Source organism: Puccinia triticina, chromosome 9A (assembly GCF_026914185.1).
Source record: "Puccinia triticina chromosome 9A, complete sequence".
Lineage (NCBI taxonomy): Eukaryota > Fungi > Basidiomycota > Pucciniomycetes > Pucciniales > Pucciniaceae > Puccinia > Puccinia triticina.
The window spans coordinates 4,729,198-4,746,128 of record NC_070566.1 but is presented as its reverse complement, the minus strand read 5'-3'; the positions used below and the strand labels follow the sequence as shown (position 1 = coordinate 4,746,128).

The 16,931-nt window shown below is 46.3% G+C and overlaps 1 protein-coding gene across 1 annotated transcript; it reads right to left on the bottom strand.

The window, feature by feature from the left end:
- Positions 1 to 9,709: 9,709 nt before the first annotated feature.
- On the bottom strand, positions 9,710 to 11,696 carry PtA15_9A480 (uncharacterized protein; the record flags this gene model as incomplete). Its single annotated transcript, XM_053172693.1, has 4 exons — positions 9,710 to 10,392; positions 10,716 to 10,857; positions 10,954 to 11,050; positions 11,674 to 11,696. The coding sequence occupies 4 exons, from the start codon at positions 11,694 to 11,696 to the stop codon at positions 9,710 to 9,712; spliced, it is 945 nt and encodes a 314-aa protein (XP_053023908.1).
- Between the last annotated feature and the right edge of the window lie 5,235 nt (positions 11,697 to 16,931).

Genomic DNA, 16,931 nt, shown 5'->3' with positions numbered 1-16,931 from the left:
TCCAGGTTGCTCATTTTTCCTGGAAACTTGGACCTGGAACGCTTCCTGGGGCAATTTTGAAGCCCCCTATTGTGTAAGACACTAATTTTCCGCCTGATCTTTTGGAAGTAAACTGCCAAGCCTTATGAGGGTTTACTCTCAAAAGATTATCCTAAAAAGACATGTTTTACCATCTATAATGTAGCATGTTTCCTATTATTACACTGTGTAATATGACACTGCCAAACAGGGCCTTACATATTAGGGGTAAGGCTGTGACCCAAGGGTTTGGGTTGGGGCATGAGGGCTCAGCCCGCACCCTGAACCCCATATGCCCCAAGCCCCGATGCATACAGCCATTTTTATAATCCACTCTGCACACCCACCACAGCTTCCTCAGGGATCCTGGTTGGGGTGAGCAAGGGCCCCTTGTCACCCGCAGGGGCTAAGGGGTTTCCCTCCCATTGTCTAACTTTTGTCTTCTTACAGGTTCAAGCAAGTGTGTAGGCGTTAGCCTTCTATGCTTGCTCTAGGCCGGCCCAAACTCCCTTGAGGGGTGTTCCAAGCCAGCCGTGTGTGAATTGGGGGGGGGGGGGGGGGGGGCTTTCTACCCCGTGTCCCCCAAGCCTCCAAAGACACTTCAGAATATATTCTGGGTCTTGGTGGCTCAAGTGGAGTGAAAAACCCCTGGAGCAGAAGAAAAAGAGCACACCAGTGGGGGATCAGTGCCAGACCAATACCGGTCTAGTCGCTCCCCCTCTGGTGCGTGACATGTCAGGGTGGGTGGGTGGTGCCAAAAAGAAAGAGAAAAAGTGTGTGTGAAGGAAAGGATGCTTGGTCCAAAGAGAGAAGGCAAGAGCTGGGGATCAGGAGGGTTGCCCTAGGTGCCTCCCTTATGTATCTTCCCTAGCAGTTTTTCCCCATTGGGAATACCCTTGGGCCGCTAGCGCTTCCACGTGACCCGTAGGCCCTGTTGAGTTGTCTGTTAGTCTGCTACCATGATGTATCACCACAGTATGGAGGGCTGTTGGATTGACCCATGAGCAGTACCAACCAACCACCCAGCTGGCAGCCACAAGCGTCTGTAGCCTAGTTGGTAAAGGCAGCACTCTAGTATGTGTCTCAGCATAGCTGAGGTCGTGAGTTTGACTCTCACCAGACACATCTTCATTTTACAGTCTCTACAGTAGAGATGGCAAACGGGTACCCGCGCGGCGGTACCCGGCACCCGCCAGCGGGTACTCATCAGGGTTGCGGGTACCTACGCCGCGGGTGCCAAGTATGGGTACGGGTGTTGGTTTTTGTGTGATTTTTAGGCGGGTACCCGGGTACCGCCGCTTGATACCCGCCAATACTGCTACCTATTTTCCGCTGTGTATGTCCCTGACCCCCTCCTGGACTTGTCTCCTGCAAGTCCTGTGTGATATCCCCGGCTGCAGCGCCACCAGCTCGCCCACCAGCCCTCCAAGAGGGATTCCTCTCGGCGAGCAGGTATACACACACCAGCTCGCCGAGAGTTTGGAGAGCTGGTGTACACACACCAGCTCGCCAAGAGGTCGGAGAGCTGGTGTACACACAACAGCTCGCCAAGAGTTCAGAGAGCTGGTGTACACACACCTTGACCGGCTCGCCGAGAGGGATTCCTCTTGGCAAGCACTGGTATACACACACCAGCTTGCCAAGAGGGATTCCTCTTGGCGAGCAGGTATACACCCACCAGATCGCCAAGAGGAATGCCTCTTGGCAAGCTGGTGTGTGTATACCAGTGCTTGCCGAGAAGCAGGTATAAATCCTCTCTCAGCGGCAGGTATACTGATACCAGCTTGCAGAAGCCCAAGAGGGATCCCTCTCGGCGAGCAGGCACATATCTACAAAAAACAACTTGGCAGGTACCGCCGGTACCCGCCAGAAAGACCCGGGTACCGCCGCCACGGGTCCCAAGCACGGGTACGGGTATCTGTTTTGGGCCAAAAAAGCAGGCGGTACCCGGACACGCGGCGGGTACCCGGGTACCAATTGCCATCTCTACTCTACAGGTTATGAGCCCAGGCCTACCTGAGCGCTACTTTCTTACAATAGAGAATTGATAAAGTTGTGAATGCTTAATTGCAAGACCACACAAACCCCTATAAGCCTACATCTAGATCGTGGGTTCAATCCCTACGCTGATCATCTTTCCAGGGTCTCATTCCTACTCTCTCTTGGGGTCAATCCCCACTTGAGAGCCTCAAGTGTTTCTGGCTTCATCCTGGTTCAGTAGTCACTGAGCACTCTCCCGCTGGTTGAGAAGGCAGATTCCGAAGCAATCAAGGTCATCGGAACCATCAGTACAGTTTTTGCCAGCTTGGAAAGGTTTGGAAATCTTCCCTGGTGGGTGCTCCACCAGGCAAGAACTGAATACTTTTGAGATTGAGTTGCGACCAGTGGTTCTTGAAGGTACAGATCAAGCTTGGCAGTGGTTGATACAACGTGGATGGCTGTGATGTATTTCTTGAAGCGCACGTCAACATCGGAAGCGTGGACTCTGGATTGTGGAGCAACAGCCTCAGGTACATAGCTTTCCTAATTGGGTCTTAGTCGGGTTCATGGGCCGACCCAAATGGAAAAAGCCCTGCCCAAACCCGACCCGGTTTTCTAATTGGGTCGGTTTCTCAAAGGGAGGCCAAAAGGCTGCCCAAACCCGACCCAGAACCCATTGGGTCATGGGTCTTTGCGGGTCAACCCAACCCATTTACACCCCTAGCTCCGAGAAAGCCATTGAACTCTGCGCAAAGTCATTCTCGGGGACAATTGCCGACCTTGAGTTCCTTGGGTTTGTTGCGGTCTTAGAGAACAAAAGGAAAGCACAAACGTACTTGACTTTGTCTTGTACATCAACTGAGTCCATCTGTGAGATGTGGCTTCAAAAAGAAGATTTGAACATGGTAAGTTGATTCTTTCTCTTCTCCTGATGGTTGACAAACTCTGACATTGTTTAATCTCACCGCTCATTTTAGTAAACACTCAGGGACCATCAATAGTGCCACTGACAACACCCTTATCTTTTTCATCACAAGACAACTCTCTATGACTGAATTTTTTGTTTTCTATCCTCTTTGCACCGCTGAAATGCCAACAGAATTGGGACAACATAATTTCTAAGCTAGAAAAAAACTTTTAGTGAGAGCAGAAATAGGAAACATGTTTGAAGGGAAGGAAGGAGCATGATCTAAGCGCAGGACCAAAGGTAAGTGGTGTATTGGTTCCAAAGTTTTTCTGCCAATCAATCGAGCCAGAATTTCATATATGTGTCTTCTTGAGCTGTGGAGGGCGGAGGTTCATTGAAATCATCTGTAGATGCTGCATGGGTGGCTGCGTTGGCCTTGGTGTATTCTTCAAACATTGTCTCAACCGACTCGTGTTTCCGCATGAAGTTCCAAAGCATGACAAGGGCATAGATGAGACGGACCTGCTTTTTCAGCTCAATTTTGGGAGGCACTTTTAGAATAGGGAACTTCTTCTTTAAGCACCCAAAGATTCTCTCAACACAGTTGCGAAGTGTTGCATGTCGTAAGTTGTACAGTTCTTTTTTTGTTTCTGTTCAGAGGCCCGCAATAGCTTGCTCTTTGAGGTGATATTGTGTCGCTTGGTAGGGTGTCATCAAGCCCTTTTGGAGCCCATATCCTGCGTTGGCAAGGAAGTATTTGTTTCCAGGTATCTTCAAGGCTTTTGAGGCTGCATTGGTGAATACACAAGTATTGTGAGCACTACCCTCCCAACCAGCCAGAACATACACGAATTTGAAGTTGAAGTTGACCGCCGCAAGAAAATTCTGAGCAATGATGTGTTTTTGGGTTCAATAATTGGCTTTTTTGTCTAAAGGTACGTGTGCCGGGACAAAAACTCCGTCAAGGGCACCTAAAGCATTCTTGAATGGCTTGTACTTGGGATTTTTGCAGATTGTTATTGGTTGGGCGCACGATTCAAGGTTGAATCAAACATAAATGGGGTACAGAGCAACCAGAGCCTCCAATACCAAGCCAAAGTACCTGATAGAAGAGATAACAATCAGGATAGTCTCATGAATATAACCAAAAAATCAAACTATATACCTGTTGACAGTGTAAAGACCACAACAAAACTTGAGCGCCGTTTGTCGCATTGCATTGTTGTGGCAGACAATGTCAAGAAAGATTAGAACCTTATCTTCCACCAATACCAATCAATCAACCATCCTCAAGGAGCGCGTAGTTACAGAGTTTGGAGACAAGCTTGTCAAAGGTATGACGTTCCATCCGGGTGATTTCTTTGAACAAATCAGGCCGAGAATTCAAGATGAGCTGGGGGTAAACAGCTTGTCAACCATCACCGTAGTAAGCTTCAAATTCAAAATTGTTCCAATATTGCAAGACCATGAGTATTGCTGCTGCCGCTGCAACAATGGCAATGAGTATTTTGTGATCATCCATGATTTGAGAGCTTGCTGTGAGGTTGAGTGGTACACTTGGATGGGATGAGCAAGGAGTGACGTGAATGTGAGGGTGACAAGTACAAGAAGCTGGATGCTATGGTACGCAAATTTAGCCACACCTGTTTCTCAGAATTCAGAAAATTGGAAAATCGGAAAAGCACTTTTTTATGGAGGTACTGGCCCGCCGTTTTGGCCAAGAAAATGTGAAGCATGGTATGGAACCGCCAATTTTGCCACTTTTCCACTGTCCCATGGCACTAGTCCGCCAAATTGGCCAGTCCATACTGGATTTCAACCGCCATGGGTGGCATTTAACCAGCCAAGTAGCCATTCTCCGCCTCTGAACCGCCTGCAAGCATGGCACTCAGGCTCCATTTTTGCCATACTATACTCCAAACGCACCCAAAAAGTTTGAATCCTTCCAATTTGTTCCTCATCCATACAGGCTCTGGCATACCAATCGGTTCAACCCCTTCCCCATAGGAATATAACCACTGGTTGAGTTGTGGGTGGCTCATATAACATGACAGCCATCTTTTGACCACCCACCCCACTTCAGTCACAGTCATAGCTATCCAAAGCCAATATATTTTAGAAGGCAAGAACCCTTGGATCACCAGTGGCAGGCTCATCATCCCAAGTACGGCGTATTTCTCCCTTGTCTCCTCCTTATACAAGCACATAACTCATCCATCTTATTTGGCCACTCCACTTCTTTCATAGCTAGCTGAAGCCTCATAAGATTATAGAAGTCAAGAACCATCTGGTTACCATCAGCGTGCTCACCACAACCCTAGTACAGTATACTTCTCCCTGGTCTCCTTCTTATACAAGCACGTAACTCAGCCATCTTTTTGTCTACTCCACTTTGTTTGTAGCTAGCTGAAGCCTCCTAAGACTCTAGAAGGCAAGAAACATCTGATTAACAGCAGCTTGTTCACCATACCCCAAGTATGGCATGTTTCTCACTTGTCTCAATTTTATTCAACCACGTAACTAAACATTTTTCACCTCAGGTCATGCAGTCCCAGTTTGCAAAGTGCATCCAATGCGGCACCACCCCCACAGTGTTGGGAGTCTACTGCCAAAAACTGCGTCAACGTAGTTGAATCAAGCAAGCACCTGCAGTCCACCCGGTCTTCACTGCCACCAACCCTAATCTTGAAGCGGCATCCCAAGCAATGCAAATCAAGAGGGAACAGGCGATTGCGTTGGCCTGCGGTTTATACGTTATGCCTGCCCCAACTCCAGCCCATACTCCTGCTGGCTCGATGGACCCACCACCCCAACCAGTCAATACCATTGCTGGTATGTTTGACCACAATGTTGTGATTCTTGATACACCGGTGGCTTGCTCAGATACCCTTGCACCCCCATCCCACCCAGCTGTACCACAAATTTCAGATTTTGCATATGCCTCTGCCCGAGTGCAAAGGACGGCAGCATGAAAACCATACACAACTAGCCAACCAAAGATATCCGCTTCTGGCAAAGGAGCCATCCCTTTTGAGAATCCTCTGTACAGAGTCTCAGTCCAATGTGGTTTTGAAGTCAGGCAAAAAAATAAGTGGCTGCCTGGCCAGGCACCAATGCGTGCTTCTGCTTGGGTTTTCCCTGGTGATTCCAATTCTCATCAGAACCTCTTTCTTGAACTTTGCAAGAGGCACAAAGGAGTAATGGAACTTCACCTCAAAAACTACAATGGTGATGGCCGCGTATTCTTCTCCAAGAAACACTTCAAGTACTGCCGACTTGGTACCCGGAAAGGTTCAGTTGTTGACCAAGAGGGATTTATCCAATTTCTCAAGGAAAAAGAAGCAATCAATCTCCTCTTGGACTACGATAAGTTTGAAGACCACGAGCTCAATACAGAAGAACAACTTGCAACTGAATTAGAGGCCAAGCAATATAGCCTAAGGTCTGGATCAACCACAACCATCAACAGCCGGGCCGCCAAACTTTTGATTGCTATGAAACAACCAGAAAACCCAATTGTTCCAGCCCCTAGTATTCTTTCAAAAGCCTTCCTTGCAGACTGTGAACAAACCAGCACCACCAGTTTTAGACTTGCATACCAGAGAAGATTTTTCCAATAAAACTTTGGCAGCTGGACCTGGACGGAGTTTCCTGGAATCACAAACAAAATCAAGCAAGCAAGTTCACAAGACGTTGATTACCATTCAGAAGTCACCTCCATGTGCGTATGACACCATAGTCCAAATAATACAGTCAACTTTGAACTCACGGCAATATTTTGTTTTCAACAGGGATTTCACCCCGCATTCTGGATCCCAAGGATCTTTCTTGGGACCGTTTTGGGACTCCAGAGCATTCAAGCACCACCTTTCGTGGCGATGACGATATAGGCTGGGAAGATGGCCTCCAAACCAAACTTGATCCAGATGGCTTATATGCAAAACTACACATCTGCTCCTACCGTGTCTACTACAACAAAGTCATGAGCACCAAGACAACCAGCAAGATCATTGAGGTGGAGATATTGGACTCCGGATTAATCTACCCAATGATAGCCAAATACACCCTGATTTGAAAATGGATCAGCTACGATACCTATTTCACTGAACCCAATTACGCCACGAGAACTTATGCAGTTTTGAGGCAATTCATGGAAATGTAATGTCAAGTAATTGCATCCTCCACCACTTCCCCAGAAGAGAAAAAGTTGGCCTCAACATTACGGGTGAGCTGTCCATCATACTGTCCCCCCCTGCACCTGCAACAGATACTGATCATGACCTGATTCCTAAAGATCATTGATGGCTTCCCGGTGCGCAACAACAATGAGTGTGGAGAAATTTACGATTATTTTAAGTTTAAAGATGATAACAATTTGATTGATTTGCCAGATCAAAAGGAAGGAATTCTGGTAAATGCAACCAACAACAAGACTGATATCTTTGATCAGTATCCCAATGAAGAGCCCTGGCGGGTGTTCTTCTTCCAGGAAAAGATTGAAGGATACCGGGCACTCCTGCTGCCAAGTACAGACAACTATGGAATCTCGGATACCTCAAGCCCCATTGAACAGATCTTGAATGCTTTCCAACACTGGGTATACGTGACTACTGTTGGTCAGTTGACAATCACTAATTTCAAAGGAAACCCACCCTTGATCACAAAGCCAAAGGTGATTGATATGAACCCCAAGTGAGCCAAAATATATCTATATCCAGCAAATAGAACTTGTTGATCAGATTTCTGATTGTTTCTAAATCTTTTACACAGATCCTACTGGCACCAATGCCAAGATACCAAGGGAATGATGGCACATTTCCTCTCAAAACACACCTGTACCAATTTGTGTCGTGTGTTGGGACTTCCCCCCTTGGCCAAGATTGAATGGGTTCCCACAGCCAAGTCATTACAACCCCATCAAGAATACGACCTCAACAATATCAACCACAAGTCTGCAAGGCCCCAGATGACTTTGCATCAGCTTGAGCTTCTTAGTGTTGTAAGACAGGGCCAGCTGGCTCTTGAGGCCCATTTGTTTTAGTTCCCCCTGCCCTGATTGTTTTCTATGTTTATGGTTTCAATCATAATAATCATCATTTGTCTTCTTGGCCCTCCGCATGCAATAATAAAGAAATAAACAAATCTTTGATCTTGTGCGGATAAATAGCAGTTTTACCAAGGGGGTTATGATATAAAATCAACATGCCTCCCAACCCTAAAAAAATGCCACCAAGAAGATGAAAAATGGTTTGGTTCAACTGAGAAACCAAGCTATTTATTACTACTTGACAGTGTCAGATGTATCAGGAGGAAAACATGTGAACATTTGAAGAGAATGAAAGAAGTGGCAAAGTGTATTCTAAGTGTTACTTGTCAGGAATTCAACGTCCCCAAAATGCATATCTGTCTTCTTCTCAAAGTTGCCATGGGTTACTCTATCAGATACTGTGGTTACCTTGGCCGCGACTTGCATTGACATGCTAGTTCTAGTGAAGTCGCCATTTCCAGTGTCTTTTGGTGGGAGAGTCCCGTGGAGATATTCTCGTTGTCAAAAAGTGGCTTGGCACATAACATCAGGCTGAAACTTGATCCCAAACTTGCATTCCGGAAAAATAAATGGACCGTTGTTGACGTCATACCCAGACTTGAATGTGAGTTTCCCAGTTTTTCTGCAGGTTGGAAGAGAGAGGAGGAAGGCAAACAGCAGCAATGGTTCATCCTTATCATCAACATGTGGGTGGTTGTAGAAGCCATTGGCAGTGAATGTCAAGTTGGAAGAGAAAAAAGATTCAGGTGTCAATTCAGATGTTGATTCAGATGTTGATTCAGGTGTTGATGAAGATGTTGATTCAGGTGTTGATGAAGATGTTGATTCAGGTGTTGCTTGATTTTGACCAGGGAATGCAGAATCAAAAAATGCTGGGATATTGTGCTCAATCAGGAAATCTTGATTATGTTAAAGAGCAACGTTGGCAATTGGATGGAAAAGTGACCAAAGAATCTGGCTGGCTTTCTTTGAATTGTTGATATGCTTAGCATGTTCTTCAGGATATTTATCAATGGCCTTCTGATTGCGATAGATCCCCATTATCTCCAGTGCCGCCATCAACTTCCTCCAACCAATAGCCCACGTTACACCACCACAAGACCAGCCAGGTGATTTCACTGAGTTGACAAATTGTTTTGCTTCATGAAGAAACAAACATAAAAAATCCAATCCATCCCTTCTAGATTGGGATAAAGTCACAAGGTTGGTGAAGTGGATATCCACTATAAGCTGGTCATTTCTAGTGCCGTCAAATGCTTGGATGTGGCCATAATTGTATAGTTTGAAGGATGGGTTGTTCACATACTTGTAGGCGTAATCAAGTTCTGAAACAGTTGGCTTTCTTTTGTAAATCGTTTTCTTTGATGGTTCTGGTCCTTTTTGGCGCTCGTATAGATCCTTGGAAATTTGCCTGTCTTGTTTCATTTGACGATATTCAGCAGTGATTGCGGGGAATAGGTTGCAAGGGACTGGAGTTATAGTCGTTTTACAAAAGTTTCCATTGATGATGTTTGTAGTGAGCGTGCTGTTTATACCAAGCTGCTTTCTTTTGGTACGTCTGCCTGGCCACCCCTGTTGGGACCTTCTATGCTGGTACGCCTTCATGGTACTATATTTCCACCAGTTGATTTGCCATGGTGTATTACGGCAATTCAATCACATGTGTAGTATAGACCAAGAGTGCGGATCATTCATTAGAGGACCCAATAAGAGCAGTCAGGGAAAGATCATAAGAAAGCAGCAGGAAATAAAGAATATCAAAAGGTCCAAGTTAGCCCTTTTGTGATTTCAGCATTGGATGTGAATACATACGCAGTTTTTTTCCTGATGTATTTCCTCCTAGCAGGAATGTTCCCAACAGCCAAATGATGTTGAGAATCACGATGTTTGGGAGCTACCGGGTGCCCGTTGATGAGGGGCTCGTCGTTAGAGTCAGCCCGGGTGGCCTCCATTGCACTTTTTGCTGGTGGGGGATGCACTGGATGCACTGGCCAGCGGTTAATCAAGGACTCGTCATCGGAGTCAGCCGGGGTGGCCTCACTTGCATGTTTTGCCGGTGGGGGATGCACTGGCCAGCGGTTAATCAGGGGCTCGTCGTCGGAGTCAGTCATTGCAACCAAGGGGGCCTGCTTTATTTCTTCAGGCGGTGGGGGCTGATCTTGGCAGCGGTTAATAAGGGGCTTGTCATCCGAGTCAGTGGTTGCATCTGAGGCGGCCTCCATCGTTTCTTCTGGCGGTGGGGGGTGCATTTGGTGCCCGTTGCTCAGAGGCTCGTTGTCGGAGTCAGAGACCAGGCTGAGTCCAGATAGGTTTGAATCCAATTCTGAGAGGCTAGAATCGCTCGAGGTTGAAGGCATTGGTCTGAATTTGATGATCTCCTTGACTAGCTCGACTAGTTGAGGACGAGAGGGGCGGAGTCGCGAGCAAGCCGGCGGGAACTCTTGCACATCAAAAGACCAGTTGGTGGAGAATCAGGGTTTTTTAATGAGGGATCACAAATGACCAGCTGTGGATCGGGGGATCAAAGGAAGGATAAATAGCCAGGCGCGAAAACGACTTACAAATGTTTGTTGAGAGCCTGATGGGGCCGACGAAGGCAAAAGGCACCCCAGGGTTGATGATGGTGTATCTGCGAAGGGGATAGCATGACAGAGAGAGAGAGGGATAGAAAGCAATTTATGAGTATGTTTATGTTTGTGTTGTTAGCTTGGAAAGCAAAGAGAGGGCGCGAATCACCCCAGCGGGTCTGTGGACCAAACTGACGGATCTGCTCAGTCGGAAGGCCTTGCGAGCAATCTGTAGCCTTGCGAGCAATCTGTAGCCTTGCGAGCAATCTGTAGCCTTGCGAGCAATCTGTAGCCTTGCGAGCAATCTGTACTAGTTTGGTTGTTTTTCGAGTTACCGACTGCAGCAATCCCGTGAGCAACTGGACCCGTCAGTGTTAGCTTGGAAAGAAAAGAGAGGGAGAGACTCACCCAGCGGGTGTGTGGACCGAACTGACAGATCTGCTCGATCGGAAGGCCTTGCGAGCAATCTGTAACAGTTTGGGGTGTTTGAGTTGGCGACTGCAGGCTTTACCGTGGCGTGGGCGATCGATCCTGTGAGCAACTGGACCTTGGTGTTAGCTTGGAAAGAAAAGAGAGGGAGACTCACCCAGCGGGTATGTGGACCGAACAGACGGATCTGCTCGATCGGAAGGCGTTGCGAGCAATATGTAAGAGTTTGGTTGTTTTTTGAGTTGGTGAATGCAGGCAGTACCGTGGACAATCAACAATCAATCACGTGAGCGACTGGATCTGTCAGCGATGAATACCATGAACAAAAGAGACAGAGTCAGCCAGTCATTCTAGCGGGTTTTCCCCGAGCCATTGTAGTGTGATTAACCAAAGACCTGAGAAATCAATACTGCGGGCAACTGATCCTCTGAGCAATCAATCCTGTGAGTGATTGATCCCGTGAGCGATTGATCCTGGGAACAACAGAGGTAGATAGCGAGTGATTCCAGTGGGTTTTTGGGCTGGTAAGAATAAGTGTGAGGTGTAGCTGATCTGTAGAACTTCTGGGCTCGGGCTCAAGATCAACTTAACACAAGTCCCCCCTGGTGGGAGGCTCGCTGTGGCTGGCCGCGAAGCAGCCCCTCCCACCCCGCCCGGACCCTCCGTTCGAGAGGCTTAGTTAAGCTAGGCTCAAGATGGTGTAGAGAAATCAAAACAAGTTTCACGCATTAAGACTCCTTTGAGTCATGAAGACCCCTCCTTTTTCAATGGGCCAAGAGCGCACTAATGACCCAAGCCCGCTAACCCAGAAAAAGAAGGGTGACTGAATGTGACACAACTGATTGGGCCCTTGCAACGGTTGGGCTGGTACTTTTTGACCACATTTCTGGCTGTTCTAAGTTTTAGACAAAGCCGATTAGCTCCTCCTTGACCAACAAGCACAGAAATTCACAATCAATAGCTCAATACTCTATAATGGCTCATCACAGGCTTTTGGTTGAAAGTAGAGCTTTGGCTTATAATTTGGAGGCAAATAACACCAGGGGGGAATGTGTGGCACTCTCTAGAGAGTGCCAAGCCGTATGTTTCTTTGGGAAAGCTGATTGATTTCAACTGTGTGAGCATGTGTGATGCAGGCTTCAAATATGTTGAACTTATGTTCAATTAAGGCTGATCATAGATCCACTCCATGGTGTACACACTGGCAATTCAGTGGAGGGTACCTCCACTTGATGCTTGGTAAACTCTTGGATTCTACACTTACTGGTGTGTATCAGCCATCAAGGTGAGACACCCTCCGGTCAATGATTGGGGTGTACAGCCATTGAGTGGAGATACCCTCCAATTTATGACTGTTGGACAACCATTGAGTGGAGGGTGTGTCCACTCAATTAACATATGCACATTACCAGCTACATATCAAGTGAAGACATACTGCACTTGATGACCATTGACCGGTGGTGAATGCCATTGAGTGGAGGGATTCTCCACTCAATGACTGGTGTGTACCAGACATTGAGTGGAGGGGTTCTCCACTAGGTGATTGGTGTCTACCAGCCATTGAGCGGAGACACCCTCCAATTGATGACAGGTCACTGGGGTGGGAATAACCTGCCTCAATGACCAGCACTACATGAGAGTAATTGTGCCTTACCTTTCCATGTTTGACGGAGAGGTACATGCTGTACATTGCGCTGGGAGAGTCCCGGCTCAATGAGCAGTACATACCGTCCATCCGGCTGCGCTTTTCCGAGCTAGGTGGCTAGTATATATGCCTACCATGCTTGGAAAGGTTGGCTTGATGACCAGAATGTGCTGGTCATCAGGCTAAGGCTTCCCTGGATTGATGACCAGGTGCTGGCCATTGTCTTTGAGTTCGGAGACGCTGCAGATTGATTACTGGGGCATTATAGCCATCAAGCGCAGCCTCTCCCCACTCAATGACCAGTTTGTGCTGGCCATCAAGTTTGAGGAGGCCTAGATCAATGACCAGAACATACTGGTCATTGATCTTGGGTTTTCCGAGCTCTGTAGGCAGCACATACTGGTCATGGGGGCTGGGAAAGCCAGGCTCAATGACCAGTATGTGTTTTACTGTTGAGGGTGGGGGCTTTCCCAGCTCGATGATAGCAAGCAGGGCTTGGTGAGTCTGGGTACATTGGCACCTTGCAAATGTCCTCCCTGATGTTTGGCCAAACATGACGGTGGACATTGCAGAAAAAAATCAACACTCCCCGGGGGCACACGGGGATGCAGGGCTGATCTCTGTCGTCCCTCCGCAGCTGCTGTTGACTTATGCCCACCTTGAAACTCCCTAATTTTTTTGGTGCTTTTCACCACATATACATGGGTGCAAATGCTCCTCCTCCAATGTGAATTATGTTGATTGATCTGGTTAAAGCAGGTACTACTACAAAGTGCATCAGTGTTATCTAAGAACTTGGCAACTACGTACCATGTCATAATAGCAATCAACACCATGTTATTGCACAATGCCCATCAACATGATGGTACCTGTGATGAAAGCATGCTACCTGTAGGAACAAATTGGCGGAAAATTTCAGGGAAAAGATGTGAAGATACTCAATCTACAAGACAAAAGGTTTTACCAATGCTAGGATATGCATGGGCATTTCAGAATTCACTGTTCACCTTGGATTTCTCAGACCAGTTTCTGAAATTTTTTGCCTGCTGGTTCCAGGATCCCTGAAATATTGATGAACCTGTTGATATCCACCAATCTACCCACCTTCTCTTGAGAAACTTGATTAATTTCACAACTAGCCACATTTTGTAGTCAGGTGGCGGTAAAACTACAAAAATTTTGCAATGTGTATTCTCATATGCCAGGTGTAGTACAAAAATAACAGCTGATGAAACTTCACACTTTACCTTTCATGAGTATTCCATCCTTTGTTAAACATGGTAGGGAAAACAGCCCCTGTCATTGTTCACATTTCATGGCATTGCAATGTGGAAAGTTATAAGTTACACAGCTTTTCCCAGCTTTGGCACTGTTTGATACTCAAAGAATAGACATTTGGTTTTAACATCACTTACATCCCAATTTGTTACAGGAATAGGCATGACAGAAACATGCCGGAAGGATTCATCTACCACTTGGTTGAGAATTTGGAGTTGCTAAATTTTACAATTTTTTTTCCACAATCTCATTTTACATGTGTTTTGAATGAAAGAAATCAGCTCTCCAAAATATTCCTTGTCACTTAGTCAAGGATATTTTTAGCATAAGTATAGTCAAATGCTTGGCACCAAATCTTGTGCATTGAAGTTAACATCCAGAATGTGATCCAGATTGACCAGAAAAACATTTTCACAAGAGAGATTTTCATGTGTTGGAGTTGAGGGAGATCAGTTGGAAACAACTTCACCTAAAGTTACGCTTGGATTTAGAAGAAAGTTGAGCAAAGGGTTACAGTTGAAATTGGACTCACATCAGACCATTTGAAGGATAAAATTACGGTCTGGCACTCTCTAGAGAGTGCCACACATTCCCCCCTGGTGTAAGCAAGCAGAGAATCAAGTGATGGGTACGTAAGAAAAGCAACAAATAAATTGAAAAAGCTATGATTCAAGAGAGCGGGCATATATGGATAAAGAACGGTCATTGGAGGGGTCGGATAGCCAAGCAGTATTGTATGCTTGGATTGTGTTTTGCAGAAGGGAAAACACATCCCACACATTATTAACGGTGACATTGGGAATTTCTAGATCTAATCCATCTTGAAGGTCCATGATGGTATTGGAAAACCATTTTGGAGAGGTTCGAAGTAGTCCAGTGCCTTCAGGATAAAACTTGTGTTCCAATGCATCAGCAGCACTCTGAGGAACAGTGATTAGACCTTGTTCACCACCTTGGTCCTGCGGGTAGTTGAAGCACCAATCAGCACTGCAGCGGTTGGGAAGCATGCTCTTCTTGTCCAGGCGCCACTTGTAACTGTTGTAATTCTTCACCCATTCGTCAAGGCTTCTTTGGATGAGTGGAACCCATAAGTAGATGAATAGTAGTCTGTGGAGCTTCAAAGGGATCAGAAAATTTGCCAGTTGAAAAGTGTAGGAAATGGATTGCTTACTGCTGTAGAGGATCTTGAGGATCATACAAAGTTTCTTCAATTGCAGTGAAGAGTTTTTCAATCAGCGCACTATTGTAATATTTCATTAGCTGGGACCACAAGCACTCAATCCTCTGTTTGTGTGTGCTTTTGGTGAAAAGGTGGGATTGAGTTGGATCGATTGCACTTGGATTGTATTGCTGAGTGAGATTAATTTGATGTCCGGCCATGTGGATTGTTTTGGTCCCTCAATCAGTTGATGTTCGTCTTGGAATTCCACCGAGTATTTTGACCAACTGGAGGTAGTAATAACCAATGTGCCGCGGGTCGTTGTCTGTAACATGAACATAAAATCCAAGTATCTTGTGGCTCCAAGCATTGATAAAAACATACAATGTTATCCCAAACTTCTTCAACTTGTCATGGCCATTGGCAGACCATATAAAGTTAGGTCCAGGGGTCTTAAAGACACGTTGCTTGAGGACCCTCTTGGCTCGGTTTTCTAAACCATTGGGGTCCAATGTGCGGTTGATGAGTGCAACGGTAAGGCTAAGTAAGAGGGTAAGTCACAAAGTATCAAGGCCCATCCAAAGGTTGTAGTTTCTTTGAAGCACAACTTACTAGTGAAGTGTGATACCAAAATTTGACTGGAGAAGCTGTTGCAACCGCCGGTACCCAACATTCCATCCCTCTGGCACCTGATGAAGCATCATTATGCACAATACAACAGCCTCAACGGTCACCTTTGCTGTATCCAAGTTGTCCAATTGTCTTGATAATTGCATGGAAGCAATTTTTTGCTCAAGACTACGCTTAGAACCGGTGTACTGGTGAGAAGTGGTCAGTGCGTAGTGAATCTGTGTTCTTCTTTGATGTTGGCCATTTGCTGGGAGGCTTGCCGTATCAATCCCCATTCTGCTTTCCGGCAAGATAACATGCGTTGAGAGACAGTGATTGAGTGACTTTGCTTCAGGGACTGCTGTATTTGGATATCAGTAAGGCCAGATTTGACCAATTGTGTGACCACAGATTGAAATTTGGGCCTAAATTTTTGATTGTGGACACGCATGGTGGTGTAGGGAGCGAGGATGTTGATTGAGAACTGAAGAATCTAGAGATTGCCTGATGGGGTAAGTTCACAACAAAGTCATGAGTCCTCATATCAGACTTATTGATTGCATAGCTATGCACTAACCTGATTGATAAGAGCACACCTGGTTAAGATCTCCACACGCGCAAGTCCTGTAATTAAGGAGTCAGGAGGGAGCCGGGGCGGGTGGATACATAAGTTACGATCAATTGGTCTCACAAGGTTAGGGTTGGCGACCGCCAGGTGCATAGGGATCAGTCAAAGTTACTGCAATAAAAAACCGTGATTGGCTGTTATATTGGCTTGGTATCACTGCATTTGTATGGATGCCTAATGATTTACGCAGTTCTCCCACCGCAGTCCTTCCACATGTGTTTCAGGTGCGGTGGAACATTATGGAATGTGGGTATATCCTGCTGTATTGGCAGATTTGGTGCTTCAGTTCTGTTCAAAAATTCACTTTTCAGTTTGAGAATTTGCTGGCCAAATTGGCGGGCCAGTACCTCCATACTTTTTGGACTTGCGCGGGAATTGATTCCAAAAAAAACCAAAATGTATGGTACAGGCCCTTAGTCTACCATGATGTATCAGAGCACTACCAACCAACCACCCAGCTGGCAGCCACAAGTGTCTGTAGCCTACACAGCTCACAAACAGGTGACAAAATTTGAATTTTGTTGCGCTGACAAAATTCAAATGTCACCCCAAGTTCCCACCCCCCCCAAGTCGTCAGCTGGCTGGCATTTTGTCACCTGCCATTGCAAATCAATGGAAGGTGCAAGTGCACCTCTGGATGGCCGTTACACCGGCCACACAGGGC